Raw genomic sequence first — 19094 nt, 5'->3', positions numbered from 1 at the left:
GCCATCAGAGTAATGGAGGTACCGGTGGTAAAGATAAGAGAAGGCGAGGCTGGTGCCGAGGAGAAAATGATGATAAAATCTATAGTCAATATGGTACAGTACAGCGTCTGCCTCTCTGTGTGACTGTGTGACACTCTGATGGGGACTGGGGGAAGTGGCGCATGAGTCTTCATTCACACCGGGTACTCACTCAATCATTGTGCATGGCCAACTCACTGATGGGGAATTGATTTGTGGGTGCATATTTAAATGTATGTGATGTCATACTTGATAACTTGATCACTCTAACAGAGATGGATTGCACTCAAATGTCAATGCAGGTTTCTGGGCTGAGGAGTCTCTTAATAGGCTTTCTATTTAGCTTCATGGCATTTGGAAATGGGCAGCTTCCAGCTGTTAAAAGTTGCAAGCAGTCCCGTGAAAATCTATTTGCGCACAAAAGTGTCCATTAGATAGGTCTTGGACGGTGATCAAAATAATGCACCTGAAGCTTTGAGTTTTGAGTGTCCTCTCCTGTTAAAGAAATGCTTTAGCATTTTGCAGAACATGCCAATTAGCTTTCTCTCTGGAGAGTGAGATGGGAAGGTAACCGCAACGTGTCTTTACACAGCCACAGTCAGGATGTGGCTGGACTTTTATGTAGTGTCTAAGGTGTGTTGCCAGATATGGTGAAGTATTGGTCTGTGCACAGCCATGAAGGTATCAAATCTGACTGCAGCAACCTTACAGATACGCTAGCATGGCTGTGGACTATTAGTCTTATACATTTTGTAGATACATTTTTCTTCATGTGCAGATAACAAGACATAACGTGTTCACTTGTGAGCTGTAGGAGTATTTTTGAACACTGGACAGAGCCAGGCTCGCCGTTTCACCTTCAGGTCTAATGCTAAGCTAGAGTGTAATATTGGTATTAATCTGCTCATCTCAGCTTTTAGAGAGAAAGCTAATAAGTGCCTTTCCTAAAATGTTAAACTACTCACACAGGTGTCTGAACCAATGTGGATCCTAACATTAACAAATGCCATTCTAATTATGTGTGTCTGTATGTCGCTTCACTTTGTCCTGTGTCATTTGTTTTATGGGCTGGTTTACAAGCGGCACGAGTCATTTCACCCCTCCAGCGCTGCCAACTCGGCCCATGAGCCCGACAGTTTGCTCTGTTATTGAGAGAGTAACACATTGTCTCTTCTGAGAGGGCAGCGCTGATTGTTTTCATGCAGCACTGAGCATGCTCTCTGTGTGGAACAGGGAGAGAATGCTGTCTACTGTATGGGTAGAATGATGGGGTGGGCAGCCTTTTCTACTCCTCAATCTGTTTGGCACATTGGCAGGAAAAAAATGTTTCATAACAATGAAAATCTTAATTGAAACCCTTTAAAAAGCTTACTGTCACTACATTTCTCATGGTTTGATTCTTGTGACAGTGTACAGTGTTCCTTACATTTCAGTGAGGAACCAGGTCAGCATTCAAACAATGCAAATGTTTGGTCTCTAAATAGTTTTGAAGGTCATGAACATTTAGTGTTTCCATATTTTTCTTAATCATTAGTAAAACCTGACCAACAGCTCTACTAACGAGGCTAACAAACCTTTCATTGCTGATTAATTGTTCCATTTCCTTTACCGGTCCATGTACTGCTCCGTTACTCCGTCTCGTTGCTCCTCCTCTTCAGGACATCAGCACCCCGTGCATACTGACGGACGACGTCCAGGAGTTGGGAGATGGAGAGAACACTGATTTCGAGACGGTGTTCATCCTCACAGACTTCGATTCTCCCGACTACAACTACCTCTACAAACGCGAAAACCGCATTGTTGGGCCTCCCGTCGTTCTGCACTGTGCTGCCAAGGGGGAAGTAAGTGATTCATCTTTTTCTCTCTGGGGCATGAAATGTGTCACGGACTGGATTCACCGACAGGATGTAATTCAATTAATTTGAATAACTTCCCCACTTTGGTCTCAAGCATGGCTTCTCAAACCTTTTCAACTTGGAATTCAAACCAAGAATTTACAGCTTCTCTCTGAAGTGCTCGCTCAGAGAAATATGTTGCCTGTTTGTCATGTGGGACCCACCGAGAGAGGCCTGAGATGATCCTTGATTTGAAGAATCAGAATGCAAAAAAAATACATCCTGGATGATGAACGGGAGCTGCCTCCGCCTGCTGTGCTGTCTGCCTGACAGAGACTTCACACAGGATGCTAATGTGGAACATGAACAATATGCATGCAGGGTTAGACTGCATTGCAGAGCATCATAGAGATGTGAATCTCTTGATAACAGGAGAACTGGTCTCAGGCCATGTCCAAAGGCATTTATCTGACCTCAAGACTAGTATGTGTTGGAATCAATATTTATGTTGACCTCTGTGGAGCATATAGTTTAAAAAGTCATTTTCCATGACCTTTTTAAGGGAACTAAAATAGGGATTATATATAATATTATTATTATTATTATTTAGACACATAACATGGCCGTGGGTAGGAAGGGTGCCTAAAACCAGGTATTATAAAGACTATCGATTGATAAAGAAGGGTTAATCTTTGTGTAAAAACAGCATTGTTTATCCCTATTTTAGTTAGATATGGGCTACATATGAAATATGCAAGTATTTGTTGTGGCAAAGAGGAATTGCTTTTAAGGGTACTGACTGAATTACGTAGGTACTACAAAGTACCCATTCATGTTTAATCAATCGCTGCCAAAAATGTGTTGCCTAGGTAAAATGAACCCATTGGATGTCGGTCTGCAGATGGAAAGACTTCAGGTGGAGGAGGCCTATATTTTGGGCTTCTGGTAGCCAGTGGATGTTCTGACCAAGACTCCCTTTATTCCTACTCTGTTTGTTGGTTACAGTCCGATTACCAATTTGAGACTAGAGTTGGATTGAGTGACGTCTACCAGCAAATTAAAGTAGCCAGTTTAGAAGTTCATTTTAATCCAATACAAAGCATTGTGAGACTGTAGCTGGTGAGTTCCCAGAATGCATTTCGGCCAATGCGTTCCACCTCTTTTGCTCTCCATACGGACTGTTTACCAGTGTTCAACCAAAGAATGCTTGGATGTGATTGGTCAATACGGACACCAGAACGATGCCAAAATCTTGTCTTGTTGCTGATAGATTTGACATGTGAATGCAGAATTTGTTCAAAGGTGTTACACTGTACAGTCCTTAAAGCTGGTGCTGTAGTCTTTAGTCTTGGTAGTCCTCATATTGTTCAAAGGTGAAATGACACTAACACTGTGTTATTTTGTACTTGGCTTTCTTTTCCCTCCTCGCAGCCTCTCCAGTTTTCATGTCGTCCTCTCTACTGCACCACAATGCTGAACCTGTCGCTGTGTTTCACCGGCTTCAGGAACAAAGAGGAAATGGTGAGTATATTAACTTAACATTATGCAAGTTAAACTAGTCTTATGGAGGGATGATCATTTAGGCCCTTTCTTTGTTCTTGATCCTTCTGTGAAGAAAGAGCCCATCTTTTCTAAGCAACAGACTAGTCCTTTGGGGAACATCATTCCAGATGCATTGCCATGACCTTTCATTTAGTATGCATGTTGTACTGGAACACTTACTAATAGGGGTTTTCCGTGGTGGAGTGGAGGTCGCGCTGAGTCTTGCTGTGAACAGCCTCTTAGAGACAAGCATGATGTGTGTGTTTTTCCACAGCACAGCGGGGAAAAGTTGTTTGCCTTGATGACGGGCTGAAAGTGTGCTGGTTTGCAGTAAATCCAGCAGGATCCGCCAACATCTCACAGTGGCTGTTTCTGCCCGTACTAGAAATGGGACGATATGGGATTATATCATAAAAAAAACACAATAAATTGATAGTGGTGAATTTCCATCATCCGGATGTTCGTAAACATCATCACGAGTGACTTGAATAGTTATACATTGATTCCAGTATGTTTTATTTTATATGATGGATCATCTAATATTAATATTAATTCATATTTATTTTTTCTAATTAAAACAGAACATATTTTGACTGTCAATTCAAGGAAGGGGATGATGTAAGAAGAAGTCTTAAAAATCAGTGTTCATGTCACACTGCTGCTTAGAAAAGTCTCAATCCTTAAATAGATGAGTGCAAGCATTACTTAATGCTATGTTGTTGAGATGCCTCTTTGTCGTATCAGTGCAACACTAAATACAGTACAGTTCAACAGCACTGCAACATACAACCATCAAAATATCTATAAAACACTTAAATATACCAGATTGTTAAAACCTTCATGAAGGTTTAATTAACTTCAGGATTGTTGTATTCCTAGACTGCATTAGTTTTACGTTATCAGGGAGCATTAACACATTAGTATGTTGTTGACCCCCTTCCCCCCAAAAAAACAATGGGCCATCCATATTAAGTTGTGCGTTTATGTAAAAAAAAAAAGATTTAAGGCCAATATTTCATTTTTTACTCCCAAAGATCTATTGAAGTATGTACCTGAAATCGAGTTTCATTTGGACTCGAGTCGTAATGCAAACAATTTGGCTTCATTGTAAGTCATGTTGTCCCTGCTTATTAGTGTACAATGTTACTGTTACACATTTCCACCCAATTCCTCTTCAAATGCAAATCGGATGTTTCAGGTATACAGAGTGACTAATCAACTATGTGGGAAAAAGATGAACAGCAATAGAGAAAGTCATTGGCAGAGCAAACTGTTCAGCATAAACCACCGCGGCATTTAATTGCCTCTTTGTGCTAAACTTGTGCTTGCTGTTTTGTTTCCATGTAGAAGAACTTGGTGAATCTGGTTCATCACATGGGTGGAACCATCCGGAAAGACTTCAGCACCAAGGTTACTCATCTCGTCGCTTACTCCACTCATGGAGAGAAGTACAGGGTTTGTACAGGCTTACTTTTTCAATCTTTTTACTCTGTGTATCTGACATTAATACCACTGTGCAATATTGTTAAACATGTATATCTATGTTTAAACTTGGCAATATACAAACCAGGTTTTAACAAATACCATCATTTACGTAATTTTGAATTGTTAAAATTCCAAGAATGTTAAGCCAAATTAAGAAAATAAGACAAAAAAGTGACCTGTAACCTTGTACCCTTCTCAAATGTTTTACTTTGATTTAATCACATTTTTCGCCTCCTGCTTCAGCGAGACTCTTTTTCTTTTGCCACACTTTATGAATTACACAGTAATAGTAATTACTCTGGTTGTTCCACCATCCATTAGTTCCGCTACCTGAGGATAGCTACCGTGGGAAACAGAAGCGCTATCCTCTTTGCTTGTGCAATAGTTGAGGCGCTTCTTTTGTGTCGTAAATGCAGCTTGTACTGAGAGCACTGACAGTGGAATTACATGGAGTTTTATTTACTTACTCATTTGTGTTTTCTTTTCCTCCTCTCTTCACTATGTCTTCCTGCGTCCCATCTCTCAGCTGGCAGTGTGCATGGGGACGCCCATTCTGACTCCATCATGGATTCATAAGGCCTGGGAGAGAAGAGATGAAGTGTAAGTAGAAGGAAGGAAGGAAGGAAAGAAGCAAGCTTATGTATCATTCAAAGCTGCTCTCCTTTATGACAGTCGAGCTCTACAATGCAAGCTTTTCCCTGCATGTGAGAATGAAAAATCTCTGAGTGTGAAAAGTTATTTTGTCTCACTGTTGTGAGGAAAGCTGCGTCCAGGTTGGCAATGAAATACATGCTTCAGGTTGCAGCTTTTCATTTTTAGCCACTGACTTTATCGTTCACTGGTCAAAATGACACGTGGCGGCTGGTCCCATCTGCTGTTGATGGCAGGCTGAAGTCAAACTGTGTCCTCTCTGCCAGCCGGCATTTCTTCTCAGGGTTGGATTATTTGTGAGGGAAGAAACTCCACTCTCTAATATCAATGTACAACTAAGTAAATTCTGCCTCTCTGTAATCATACTGGCAGTATTGGACTTGGTATCAACAACTTCTAATTAAAGTGGATTTGTTTCGGGTACTTTCAAGGGTAGCTGCAGTGCTGAACAAGTACAGTAACTACCATTTGACTCATTTCTTTTTCCAGCAAAGACAACCGATTCAAAGAGAAAAGGACACATGAAATTGTCAGCCACCCCCTGGCGTGCTCTAGATTCACTGTTGTCTTTTAAACATCTCATGTTCAAGAAAACAAACATCTGCACCACACTAAACATTGTTATCTGTCCCACAGCTGCATACCAAACTCAGCGAGGAAATATACAAAGTGACGGTCATTTCCGCTTTGAAGTGTTTGTGAATAATAGTGGAAACACAAGACAAAGCTAGTACCTAAGCCCCATTCAGGTTCAGGTTGTGTGAAGTTCCTCCAGTGCAGATTTGATCAGAATTCATAAAAACATGGCAAATATTTTCTTTCTAAGTGAATGCATTTTGCTTGCGTAGATCTACACACGGATCATATTCAAATATAACTGGAACAGTCCAAAAAACATGTTTACGGTAAACCGGAACCCAGCCACAGGAATGATGTCATGGTAGTGTTGATGGTAACCTTGTTCCTCTCACCTTCTTGTGTTAAGGCACTTTTACGCAGGAGAAGAGGAGTTTCGAACGGAGTTCAAAGTGCCTCCGTTCCAGGACTGCATCCTCAGTTTTTTGGGTTTTTCAGATGAAGAGAAGGCCAACATGGAGGAGAGGACTCTGAAACACGGTCAGTGCTGCAGCACACGGGGATCTGTCATGGCAGACAGTCACACTAATTTACAGTGCTTAGACTTTTTTTGTACATTTGTTCACTTGTATTTGGGCTTTTTGAAAACTCTTTGGATAATGACTATGTTCTTACTAGAGCCCAATGCAGACTCATCATGTTGGGAAATCCAAAGTGTTAGGCCTGCTGCCCCCAGTTACAATCTTTAAGCTATAATTGGATAACTGCTGTTTGAGAAAAGGGGTTAGTTCTGATTGAAGACGCATATATATATATATATATATATATATATATATATATATATATATATATATATATTCATCATCATCATCCCCCTGGTTTTCTGTGTCTAAGGTGGCAGTTCCCTTGAGGTTGGAGATGAGAGGTGTACACACATGGTGGTGGAGGAAAACTCAGTAAAGGAGCTGCCATTTTCTCCCAAGAAACTCTATGTGGTCAAACAGGAGGTAGGTAGGGTTTCTTTTTTTGAGTTTGTTTCAGTGCTACCAAAGAAAAGAACGCTTGACACCTCTGGTACTGGTCGAGCACCATCTTGTCATAACAGGATAACTGTTTTGCTACAGGAAGATACAGACACAAGGGGGACAAGAGGAAAATAACGAATCCTCCTACACAGAATGCCAAATGATCAATTGCACAGGATTCCTTTTTAGAGGCAACCTCAATGGATACAGTCTCTACTCCCCTCTCTGTCTGTGCTGTCAGAGAGAGGGATCAATAATAGATTTCCCCATTCCAGTGGATGAACAATTTGAGCAAAGGTAGTTTAGGCATAGTTATAACCCTGCAATCAATATGGCCTTTTCTTTACTCCTTCACTTTTATTGGTTTTCAAAGGAAAGTCTGTCATTGTAGTTTCAGAAATCTTTTTTCAGAGACAGTAAAAACGTTTTTCTCTCTTCTGTGGTAGTGGTTCTGGGGCAGCATTCAGATGGACGCTCGGGCCGGAGAGTCCATGTACTTCTACGAGAAGGTGAGTGTATTATGGTTCATGTTAATGTACATGTGTGTAGTAATTCAAGCCAAATTCATGTACACTCACCTAAAGGATACTTCACACACGCAAGACATTTGAATGTAGTAGAGCACCATCCATAGAACAAGGTCACAAAGGGCTTAACTAGAATCAATTATTTTAGAAATTAGACCATCAAATTTGAACAACAGTAAAACAATCCATAAAACAGAATTACAAAAACACTAGACAGCACAAGGTGTCCCACAGGCTAGTTTAAATAAGTGAGTCTTCAGCTCATTTTTAAAGGCGTCAACAGAGACCGTACATCTAATGTCTACAGGAAAAGCATTCCACAGTGTCAAGCTACCACTCCAATGGCACGAGGGACAACCAATGAGGGACCTACTCGCGATATAGGGATGGAGCAGGCCACACATGTACGCAGAGCTCTATATATGAAAACTAAAACCTGAAAGGGATTTCTGAACTGGATGGGAAGCCAGTGTAAAGGAAATAAGATGGGTGTGATGTGTGTCTTCCTACCGGACCTGGTCAACAGCCTTGCAGCAGATGTTCTGGACCGTTTGTAGACAGTTCAGAGACAACGTGCTTAGACAAGTGCAAAGGGAATTCCAGTAGTCAACCTAGGATGATATAAAAGAGTGAACCATCTCTAGTCTCTGGGTTTGGCAACGATTTGAAGATTCAAGAAACATGTACGGGTCAATGATTTGATGTGTACTTCAAAGTCTATAGACTGGTCAAACATAACGCCAAGACTTCTAAGATTACACTATCCAGCTGAAGAAAGAGACCAATGCGAGTTACCCCATCTTTAAAGCAAGAATTCACCATTTGACGTCAAGATCCATTTTAGCTAAAGCGACAGCATTTTACAATCGGGAATCAAGAGTTACGCATAAAAGATAATTTGTCTATGTGGCTACCTCACTGTTCAACAGATAATTGTATTAGTTGCAAAATGTTTTTGCTTCAAGGTGTTTTACAAGACATGCAGCTTGTTTTCATTTTGTTCACTTATCCTGTATTGGTCTTGTCCTTATATATTTGATACCTCTGTCCCACTACTTCAGAACGACAGCCCCGCCATGAAGAAGGCCGTGTCCCTCCTGTCCCTCACCACCCCCAACAGTAACCGCAAGCGACGGCGTCTCAGGGACACGCTGGCTCAGTTCATCAACGAGACGGAGATCTCCCCCTTCCCTCCGCCACGCAAAAGGCCGTCAGCAGAGCATTCCCTGTCCATCGGGTCTCTGCTGGACATCTCTAATACCCCGGAGACATGCAAGGCCTTGGCAGGTAAGAAAGCATGATGGAGGACTGGAAAACAAGTGCTCGATCCAACCCTAAAACCTTTTTTCAGTCCTTTGGACTGTACTTGTATAGTCTTTTCTAGTCTTTCCGACCACTCAAAGTGCTTTCACCCTACTTATCATCATTCACCCATTCATGGATCAGGACTAACTAACATTTATACAACATTCACACACTGTAGGCACAGTTAGGTGTCTTGCCCAAGGACACATTGACATGCGACTAGCGGAACCGAGGATCAAACCGCCGATCCTCTGATTGTAGGACGACCCTGCTCTACTACTTAGCCACATATGTATATATGAAAAAATGCAGTAACTTAGATGATATTCTCCTCTGTTACTATTGTTGGTTCTTCTTTTAAGATTACAATAACCAGACAATTCCCTCTTAATTTCAGAAGACAGAGTAGGGAAGAGTTCAGAGAGCAAAGGAGACAGTACTGTTACCAGGGATAGGATGAGAGGAAGGAGAACCAGGGGAAGGAAGAGGACAGACAGGGAAGACAGGAGGAGGAGGTCCTACCTGGGTACAAGTACTCTTCAACAACCAGAGGAGGAGCAGCCAGGAACTTCTACAGGTCAGGTTCTGCTTCAAGAGTACCACAGTAATTGGGCCAACTCAAGGCCGGTATAAAATAGTATGAGAGAACTCTGCGGTAACGATAAATAAGCCATTGATCAGTTTTGTCAGTTGCCAGCTGACTGTTATGGAGTACAAACCAGAGCATGGACCCCTGAGCTGACACAACAAGTGTTGTACTCAGTGTTCTGAGCATACAGCACCTTCTGAGGAGCTTGCAGACCTTTTTGTTCTCTCATCCAACAGGTGGCGTAGCACCTTTTTACAGGTATAAAACAAAGCATAACAAAAGTCTTCAGTTCCACATTGGAACATTCATTATATTGTTAAATTTCTTCTTGAATTTGACTTTCAAATTGTTTACTTAGTCAAATAAATAGTAGCGCTAGCATGAATTAGTGTTGGTCTATGATGCTGAATGTGAGTTATATTGCTTGGACTGGTTGAGATGACAAACCTTAATTGTCATCAGACTGTAACAGACGTAGCTTATTTATTACTTTATGTAGTAAAGCTTGTATTAGACATGTGGCTGTTGATTGGTTAATGTGCTCTCTGCAAACTGCTCTCTGTACCAGCTGCTGGTATCTGCTTATGGTTTGTGGTTTCTTAATGACTTCATGATGTAACTGATCATGTCAAATAAAAGTCATGTAGTAAAAATAAATGCTCATATCATCAATATATCAAATTCATCATTTTCTTAATGACATATAACTGTAGTTACTTTTAAATGATCAGAGCTTATCCTCATTGGATTCCATGAGGGATACAAAATGATTAGAATCTTGAAGCAGATTTCACACCGGAAACGGATTAGATAGAATCCTATTGATCACTAACCCTACTGCATGGCTGTACTATATATAATATATAAGTTGCAGACATCCCCTCAAACACCGACCATGTCTTGGAGTCAGCGTTCCAGAACAGCAGCAATGCTGTCATCTTTACTCCCCAGGTCGAGAATATTCAGTCAAATGTTCTACTTTGATTCAGCCCTAATTTCATTGGATCAGTGGACTGACACGTGGCGGTGTCTGTGCTTGCTTCAGTGCTCTATTAACAACTGTCTCTCCTCCCTGCCTGTCTTCTGTCTTCTCTCCTCCAGAGAGTTCAAAGCCATCCAAGAGCTCGACTCCGGTTCTGTCCAAGCAGTCAGCCAGGTGGCAGGTCTCCAAGGAGCTCTACCAGACTGAGAGCAACTATGTGGACATTTTGAGCACCATCATACAGGTACTGTCTGTGTGTCTGTGGACAATTAACACTCCCTCACAGGTTGGCCAGCTGGTTGCCCCTGACAACAGTTTTAGGCTAAGCTACAGTCATTTAAGGTGTGTCTTATCAGTTGGTCCCAGCAGAGAGTCGGTCAGCTGACCGGTGAGGGAGAAAATTACCTGCCTGACCATTTCACTTTTTGTCTTCCTCCCGTTCAAAATCTTTTCCTCTTTCTGCTTTTTCCTTTATCTTTTTTCGATTTCCTCCATTTTGACGTCCTTTTCATTCACTCTTTCTCCTTCTGCCTCAAGTTTTGCCATCTCCCTCTTGTAATCTGTCTTCTCTATTGTATACTCCTGGGTTTAACTGTTCTCTGTCCTCACAAAAAGCTTTGAAATAAATATAGGAATAAAAGCTTCTCTTCTGTCTTGAATCTTAAAAACGAACCCCAAGCATGCAGTCGCAGCTTCATTACTGTGCCACAGTTGAATAATCACTGCACCCTCGTCATGAGTCGTAGCGCTGTTGATTACTTCAGTTAAAACAGAAGGCAAAATAAGCATGATGTAACCATCCTCCTAACATCATGATAAATCAGCTTATTTCATCCTGTTTCTATCCGTTCTTCTATATTTGTGATATTATGGAGTCCTTATGATCACTTATTTTATCACAAGAACTTTGAAGCAAATACAGAAGACCAAATGCTCTAAAGAGGTGCATGACTACAGCAGTCTGTTATTCCATGTTTCACAGATTCCAGCTCCAAAACTATCCAATGAATGAGCAGTCTGTCTCTATGGTGTCTTTACCAGTCTGTCTCTATGGTGTCTTTGCCCGTCTGTCTCTATGGTGTCTTTGCCCGTCTGTCTCTATGGTGTCTTTACCCGTCTGTCTCTATGGTGTCTTTACCCGTCTGTCTCTATGGTGTCTTTACCCGTCTGTCTTTATGGTGTCTTTGCCCGTCTGTCTCTGTGGTGTCTTTACTGACCTCACCGTCTCCAACTAGCTAGCTATCATCATGGAGATGGACATCCCCATCCCAGAACCCAAACTCACAGACACCGTCACTCTCCGTAATATCAAGCCTGTCAGCTCCTCATCCTTGTCAGCTTGTCTCACTGACAAATTCTCTACACTCACCTCCTCCTTTAGCTCCTCCCCCTCAGACCTGGTCAACCTCTACAGTAACACACTATCCTCCTGCCTTGATCAGCTTGCCCTTCTCAAAACCAGAACTGTCTCTTCGCCCCACACTGCTCCCTGGTTCACCCCTGAACTCCGCCTCATGAAATCCTGGAAACGCAGACTAGAGCGACTCTCCAACAAAACCGGCCTCACAGTACACACCCTGGCTTACTCTCAAACTCCTCACACCTATGGACAATCTCTCCCACTCTTCCACAGCAGAGAAATGTAACTCCTTGTCATTCTACAAAGCAAAAATTTAAACCATCTACAACCAACTGGCCACTTCCACCCACTCCACCATCACCAACTACCTCACAGATATAAAAACCTGGATGCAAGCCAACTTCCTCAAACTCAACATCGACAAATCTGAAATCCTCATCATCGGCCCCAAATCACTAAACAAATACCACCACAACTTCTCCTTCTGCATTGATGGCACCACTGTTCCTGCTTCCACACATAAGCTTGGTATCATTGTTGATCAAACCCTCTCCTTTGAACGCTACATCAATCTCATCACAAAAAACGCCTTCTTTCATCTCAAAAGCATCGCCCGTCTCTGCCCCTCCCTCTCCTCCACAGCCGCTGAAACACTCATCCTCGCCTTCATCACCTCTCGACTGGACTGCTGCAATAACATCCTGTACGGCTCATCCACCAAAATCATCAACAAACTACAATACATCCAGAACTCAGCTGCCCGTCTGCTCTCCCACTCCTGTTCCAGAGACCACATCACCCCAGCCCTTCAGAACCTCCATTGGCTCCCCTTACAGCAAATAGTCCACTTCAAGATTCTCCACATCAAATACAAAGCCCTTCACAACCCTAAACCACTTCATACCTTTCTGACCTCCTGCATCGACACACTCCCACCCACAACTTCAGACCCGCCGACGCCAACCTCCTTACCCCCCCTACTCTGTCCAAACATCGGACCTGGGGGGACAGGGCCTTCTCCATTGCTGCCCCCCCCTCCCTCTGGAACTCTCTCCCCCAGCCTTTTAGACATTCTTCGTGCCTCAACACTTTCAAAACTGCTCTTAACTCATCTATTCAAATCTGCTTTTAACCTGTGAAGCTAGTTGCGTATGTTTTTGTGTTGTTCCTTACTGTTATGTCATCTCTTTTGTTTCTATTGTAATTGCTTCTATTGTTTCTGTTTTTACCATGTAAAGTGCATTTAAGTACCTTTTTTAAAGCGCTATACAACTAAAATGTATTATTATGTAAACTGAAGGAATCCACATATATGGCTAGTATGTCTTATAAAGACACTGTATAGCATCATCAATATTTTCTTTAGGGACAGTGAAAATACACATCTAACTTGTTTACACACTAATTATTGCTCATTGATGTAATGCGTTTTATGCAATTTTGTGGAACATTTTAATGTTTCTATTTTTTCTTTCTTTTTTTTTAAGCTTTTCAAGCTTCCATTGGAGAAAGAAGGGCAGTTGGGTGGACCCATCCTGGCTCAAGAAGAAATGAAGACAATATTTGGCAGCATCCCAGAAATCTACGATGTTCACACTAGAATAAAGGTAGAGTCCTCTGCTGTTTGACCAAAGGACTGGTGGTGTGGTCTTTGAGGAGGCATTGTCGCCGTGTTCCTGTCGGTGTGTGATGGTTGCTTTGTTCTTCAGGGTCACCTTGAGGAGCTGCTGACGGACTGGTCAGAGGACAGGAGTGTAGGAGATATCATTCTCAAATATGTGAGTACAGACAAATCTCTCCTCGTATGACGGACACATGTTGTCCCATGTTTATAGAACAAAGTACTAAAGATGACCTGATTGCAATTTGCTTGACTGATCTGGGTTTTTTAAAACACCTATTCCATTTTTGATTCTTTCTGAGAACTAAAAGTGACTTATTTATTTAATTGAAATAAAATTGTAGGTTCATAACTACTTTTTAGTTACTTATTAAGAGGCCACAGTTGACAGTGACAGGCAGGTATGGGGTAACTACTGACGAGGGTCTTCTACAAGTCTTAAGGCTCAGGAGGTAGAGCATGTCGTCCTTTAATCACAACATTGGTGTATGAATGTATGTGTCAATAATAATAATAATAATAAAGCGTTTTGTCCAGTAAGGTAGACTGCCATGTGATTGCAGTTCAGTTTCCATTCATTATGGGGTGGCCTTTGACATTATTTCATGGGACTAGATTAAAAACCAGTTTCTGTCTCTCCTCTCTGTGGAACCTCATTGGTGTGTGTGTGTGTGTGTGTGTGTGTGTGTGTGTGTGTGTGTGTTATCGCTCTGACCTGTCCTTCTCTTCTCTCTCTCCAGTCTAACGAGCTGGTGAAGGCCTACCCACCCTTCGTCAACTTCTTTGAAATGAGCAAGGAGACAATTGTTCGTTGTGAGAAACTAAAGCCACGCTTCCATGCTTTTCTCAAGGTATGGCCTTTGTACTTACACCGTGTTTTCATGACCGGTGGATGGGGCGTAAAGGTGGATTTTGCACTAGAGAAGTTGCAAGAAAAAATACGAAACAAGAAACCCAATGTATAAGACACTGCTTCATAGAAACAAAGATTATAAAGTATCGATGTATTGATACATATCAATACTGAACATTTGAAACGGTTTCAATACTCATTTTCCAAAATAGCGATACACAGGTAGGAGCTGAGCATTGTGCTTTCTCTTCTCACAGACGGCGAGTTGACACACGCCATTATCTTTTGATAAAAATTTAAAATGACTCGCTGTCAAATAAATAAAAGACAATTGCAATTTACAGTATTGTCAGTTTTTGCACATTTCACTGGAGGATTATACATAATAAATACCATAACAATAAATAACTGTTCTTTTATCATTTTAAGTAAAATAATAAAGTGTTTCATTTTAGAAAAAGTATCTTTTTTATACTTTTTGTTAGCTTGAGTTCACATTCACAATGTATTATTTATAATACCTCCAGTTCAATGTGAAATCCTGGTAGGACGAGCTCACCTCTCCCTGAACAAGAGGCCGTGGTGCAGTGGGATGGAAGAGAAAAGAAGCTGTTCAGTTGTTAAGATGTGAAAGGGAGTTAACAAAAAGAAACTCGTGCACACTTTTTATTTTATGTTTCTAAGATTAAGCACTTAACTTTAAGATGCCTATTTTTCTTAGTTATGTATTTTATTTTTAAATGAAGTACTCATTTTACTTGGCTTGAGAAAACATTTTTATTATTGGATGATTAATTATTTATAATCCCTCCAGTTCAGTGTGAAAACTGACAGTAAATATTGCAGAAATCGTATTGAATTGTACTTTATTTAATTTCTCTAACTGGATTTAACTGAATAGCCCTGCTCTATATGAATCATTATCTTGGTTCTTCTTGGTGTGCTGCTATTGGAAAGCGCAGTGCCTTTACAGGCACCACAGGGTAAGAGATTTCTTGAATGTTAAGTGAATGAGAAAGCGGGTTTCCATGATCAGGATTGGGTATTAGAGAAACCTCTCTGCTCAGTAGGTAGATTAGGTCCTCCTCACACCACGAGGCGTTCGATCTGTCCTTGTGTTCATGTGTGCTTTAGCGACGCACTGAGCCCCAAGTGGCTCCCGGGCGATTCACAGCATCCCTAATGCTGAGGATGGGTTAAATGCAGATGTCAAATGTCATGTATGCATTTGTTTGCATGTGACGATAGAAATAAAGTTCCTCAGCATATGATCTATCCATATCTTTGGCTACAGATGCCGTCCAGCAGAGAGCACACAGACCTGCCGTCAAGTTACAAGCGGAAATCACCTTAAGTAGAGATTTACGCCACCAACATTTGACATTTCAACCAGTGAAAGCGACAGTAGTAGCACTATTATTAATTCTTAATTTCTTTATTAAAATATCGTCCTCTGGGAAAGAAAGGACTTGGGCCTTGGCACTGTGACAGCAGAACGATGGGATGGAAGGAGAGATCATTACACAGAGCCATAAATCCTCCTCTTTAGAACGTTGCCACTCAATCCACACTAAGAAGGGCTCAGAAGTCTAAATATGTGGATTTCAACCACTGAGTATTTGACAGTTGGACACTTTGCTGGAGAAACTGAAGCAGTATTTTGTATCACTACTACAGTTCAAATATGTTTGTAATGTATAAAATGAAGGTTACTGACCTGCTGCAGGTTTACAGTAATAAATGTATCATGAATCATAGACTGCCTTTTTTTTTTAATGTGTGTTACAGATTTAAAAGTGCACAAAGTAGTATCACTTTTTGTTTTAAAAAAAATACCGATGGATTTGAGCGAATCCACCTTCGTTTTGTTGGTGGTTGACATGCAGTGCAAACCTTTGTGTCCAAATCAGTGTTTGTGTTAGCGACACGCTAACACAAACACACACGCTAACACAAACACACACACACACACACACACACACACACACACACACACACACACACACACTAATGCTTGCATTCTGCAGATCAACCAGAGTAAGCCAGAGTGTGGCAGGCAGACGCTGGTGGAGCTGCTCATCAGACCTGTTCAGAGACTGCCCAGTGTGGCCCTTCTCCTTAACGGTATCTCTCACACACACACACACACACACCTGTGTTAAGAGTTGAGAAAAATAAAGTATGCTAATTACGTGGTTGATTGTCTTTGGCTCCTTATCTTTCCCCTTTCATACCTGTCTCCTTCCTCTATTATCTCCTGTTGATACCCGTCTGTAATTTCTCCTTTCTACTCCTTTCTCCACATCTCATCCTGTCCGTCTACTTTTTTACCAAACATTCCATTTCTTCCACCGTTTCATCAGACATAAAGAAGCATACGTCGGAGGACAACCCAGACAAGATAACGCTGGAGAAAGCAATTGAGTCTCTGAAAGAAGTCATGACGTGAGTTGGCGTGACCTCTTCTTTTGTGATGATGTTTGATCATTTCCAACACCTCATGTGAACTCTCTCCACTCCAGCGTTATGTGGGTTCAATGTGTAATAACTGACTGTTGTTAAGCCAAGATCTAGCGAGAAACAAGTGACTTTGATGGAAGATTCATGACATACCTGACTGCTTGGTATTTCAGTGCAAAATTTGCAATTATAGTCTATAATAAAATAGTTCTACAGTAAATAATTGTATCACCTAAATGATTTACATTTTCCAAATTGAATGCATGGTTCCCTGTATATCAGGGAGGTGATACCTGCTGCTCTACTTTGCATTCACTCTATATAGAAATATATCCTGCTTAGAGAACTAACCCCCCTCCAGCTCCCGACAAAACTCTGTTAGAAAATAGTGTGTTCCATGGAGACAAACGCATCAGTTGGTGGATTTTTGTAATTCAGCGGCAATGTGGTGGTGCTGCTTCCATCATGCTTCCAATATCAATCATAAACATGGAGAGAGGACCTGCCGTTCCATGTTTTAATATAGTTTTTAATCACCAGCTGGCGTTTATGATCATGTGTGCCTGAACGCCACCTTACGCCTCTCTGCGTCTGTTTACTCCAGTGAAATGTTTATCTATTTTAATTTTTGTTCTGTTTTCAATACAAAATTAAAAACAGACATATGTTGAACATGATAAAAATAAATCATTTTAATTAGTAAGCAAATCCAAAATATTAAGTGTGAGGGTGACTTAAAATACAGACAGAGATCAACCTTTGTGTGAATAATATTTTGTCTGTTAATCCCATTGTTTTAATAACCAGAAGTAGAGCTGCATCTAATGATTATTTTCCTTGTCGACAATGTTTAAGTAAACATCCGTGGTGAATTTTGAGTGATTGGCGTTTTTCTGTTGGTCAACTAATGGATTTCTTGGTTCATAGTTTCAGTACCAGATGAGATGAAACATAACATCCTTTGCTTCTCCCTTTGCTCCCACTAGTCACATCAACGAGGACAAGAGGAGGACCGAAGGCCAGAAGCAGATCTTTGATGTTGTTTATGAAGTGGTTGACTGTCCTGTAAGTTTGAGGATTGCTGCTGTTTGAATGTCTGTGGTTGTGTTGACCAACTGCAATAAAATGGATCCAATGGGGACAGTGTACAAGTCAGTCAAACCATAGTAAGATGTGCAAGTGTATTTGACATGCCCAGACAGTGACACTATGATGTTTTGTACCAGATATCAACCATTCATCAATGAACTTGTTGATTTGGGAGACATTACTGGTTTCTTATACAATATGGATGTGTGAGCATTAGAGAAGAGTGAAATATTTCTACCGTTTTGGATATTGTGGTATTTCATAATCTAATAATGATATGTAGAAATGATTTATATTTTATTTATTTTTTTATTTTATTTAGGAAAGACTCAACCTTCGGTTAGGCCTGAAACAAACCAACTATCTTTCTCCTTTTCTCCACAACCTCCCCGTCTACCTTCCAAAGCGTTGCCGTTATCCCGTCTCCTCCTATGTGTGCCTCTTTGTCTTCAGTCTTGGCTGTTAGTTTACAAGGTTGCTAGGTTCATTTATTGTCAATTGTACCCAATTGTATCGGGTTGCACAACAAAGTGACAATGTAGTCCCGTTATGCTAATGAGAAAACCAACATCTTGATGGAGTCTCTGCCTGAGGAGAGACGCTGCTGTGTAGTCTGCTGCTATCCTCTGTGGATCTGTTGGCTCTGTGTGCACACTGGTGAGGGTCCAGGCTGGCTGGGACGTTGTTTTTGAAGAACCAGTTTCTCACAGCACTTCATCAGCATGGGGGTGAGTGCCACAGGGCGGTCCTTCTTTCGATGAGACACACTCTCCTGTGACAGTAAAGATGTCAGTGATGACATCAGTTTGCTGGTGGGTACATCTTCTGAGTACACAGGGATGTGATCAGGCCCAGCAGCTTTACTCATATTCACTCTCATCAGGATTCTTCTCACATCTGTTGTTGTGTACTGACAGTGGCCGGTCCATTGGTGGCGGGGCAGACGCTAGCTGTCTGCCGAAAGGCAGCTGTTTTTGTCACCGTAAAGGGCCCTCACCTCTCTATCATCCAGGCTTACTGGTTGGGGAATGATTTTATTGTCTTTGTGATCACCACACCATCAACACATCTGCTGACGTATGATGTCACTGGTGTATATTCCTAAAGGTTGTTATGGTTTTCTTTGGTGACGGCATGTCTGTGCACTCGGAACAGTCCAGTAAAGCTGCTGTAGCT

General features: G+C 41.4%; 1 protein-coding gene across 1 annotated transcript in view; it reads left to right on the top strand.

Annotated features, from left to right (window-relative positions):
* Positions 1-19094, top strand: part of LOC137870453 (protein ECT2-like) — a 34771-nt gene continuing 15677 nt past the window's right edge. Inside the window, exons 1-16 of the mRNA XM_068707746.1 lie at positions 1-93; positions 1677-1859; positions 3285-3374; positions 4743-4850; positions 5407-5480; positions 6517-6647; positions 7002-7114; positions 7579-7641; positions 8721-8946; positions 10655-10779; positions 13383-13502; positions 13605-13673; positions 14257-14367; positions 16397-16493; positions 16733-16814; positions 17816-17894. Of these exons, the coding sequence (XP_068563847.1) occupies positions 13-93; positions 1677-1859; positions 3285-3374; positions 4743-4850; positions 5407-5480; positions 6517-6647; positions 7002-7114; positions 7579-7641; positions 8721-8946; positions 10655-10779; positions 13383-13502; positions 13605-13673; positions 14257-14367; positions 16397-16493; positions 16733-16814; positions 17816-17894 (1752 nt within the window). The 5' untranslated portion in view covers positions 1-12. The remainder of the gene's footprint in view (positions 94-1676; positions 1860-3284; positions 3375-4742; positions 4851-5406; positions 5481-6516; positions 6648-7001; positions 7115-7578; positions 7642-8720; positions 8947-10654; positions 10780-13382; positions 13503-13604; positions 13674-14256; positions 14368-16396; positions 16494-16732; positions 16815-17815; positions 17895-19094) is intronic.

Source organism: Cebidichthys violaceus, unplaced genomic scaffold, assembly GCF_023349555.1.
Source record: "Cebidichthys violaceus isolate CVI_PGR_0920_01 unplaced genomic scaffold, fCebVio1.0.p SCAF_13, whole genome shotgun sequence".
NCBI classification, from domain to species: Eukaryota; Metazoa; Chordata; class Actinopteri; order Perciformes; family Stichaeidae; genus Cebidichthys; species Cebidichthys violaceus.
The sequence above is the reverse complement of the archived record's forward strand: the minus strand, read 5'-3'. Positions and strand labels throughout refer to the sequence as shown.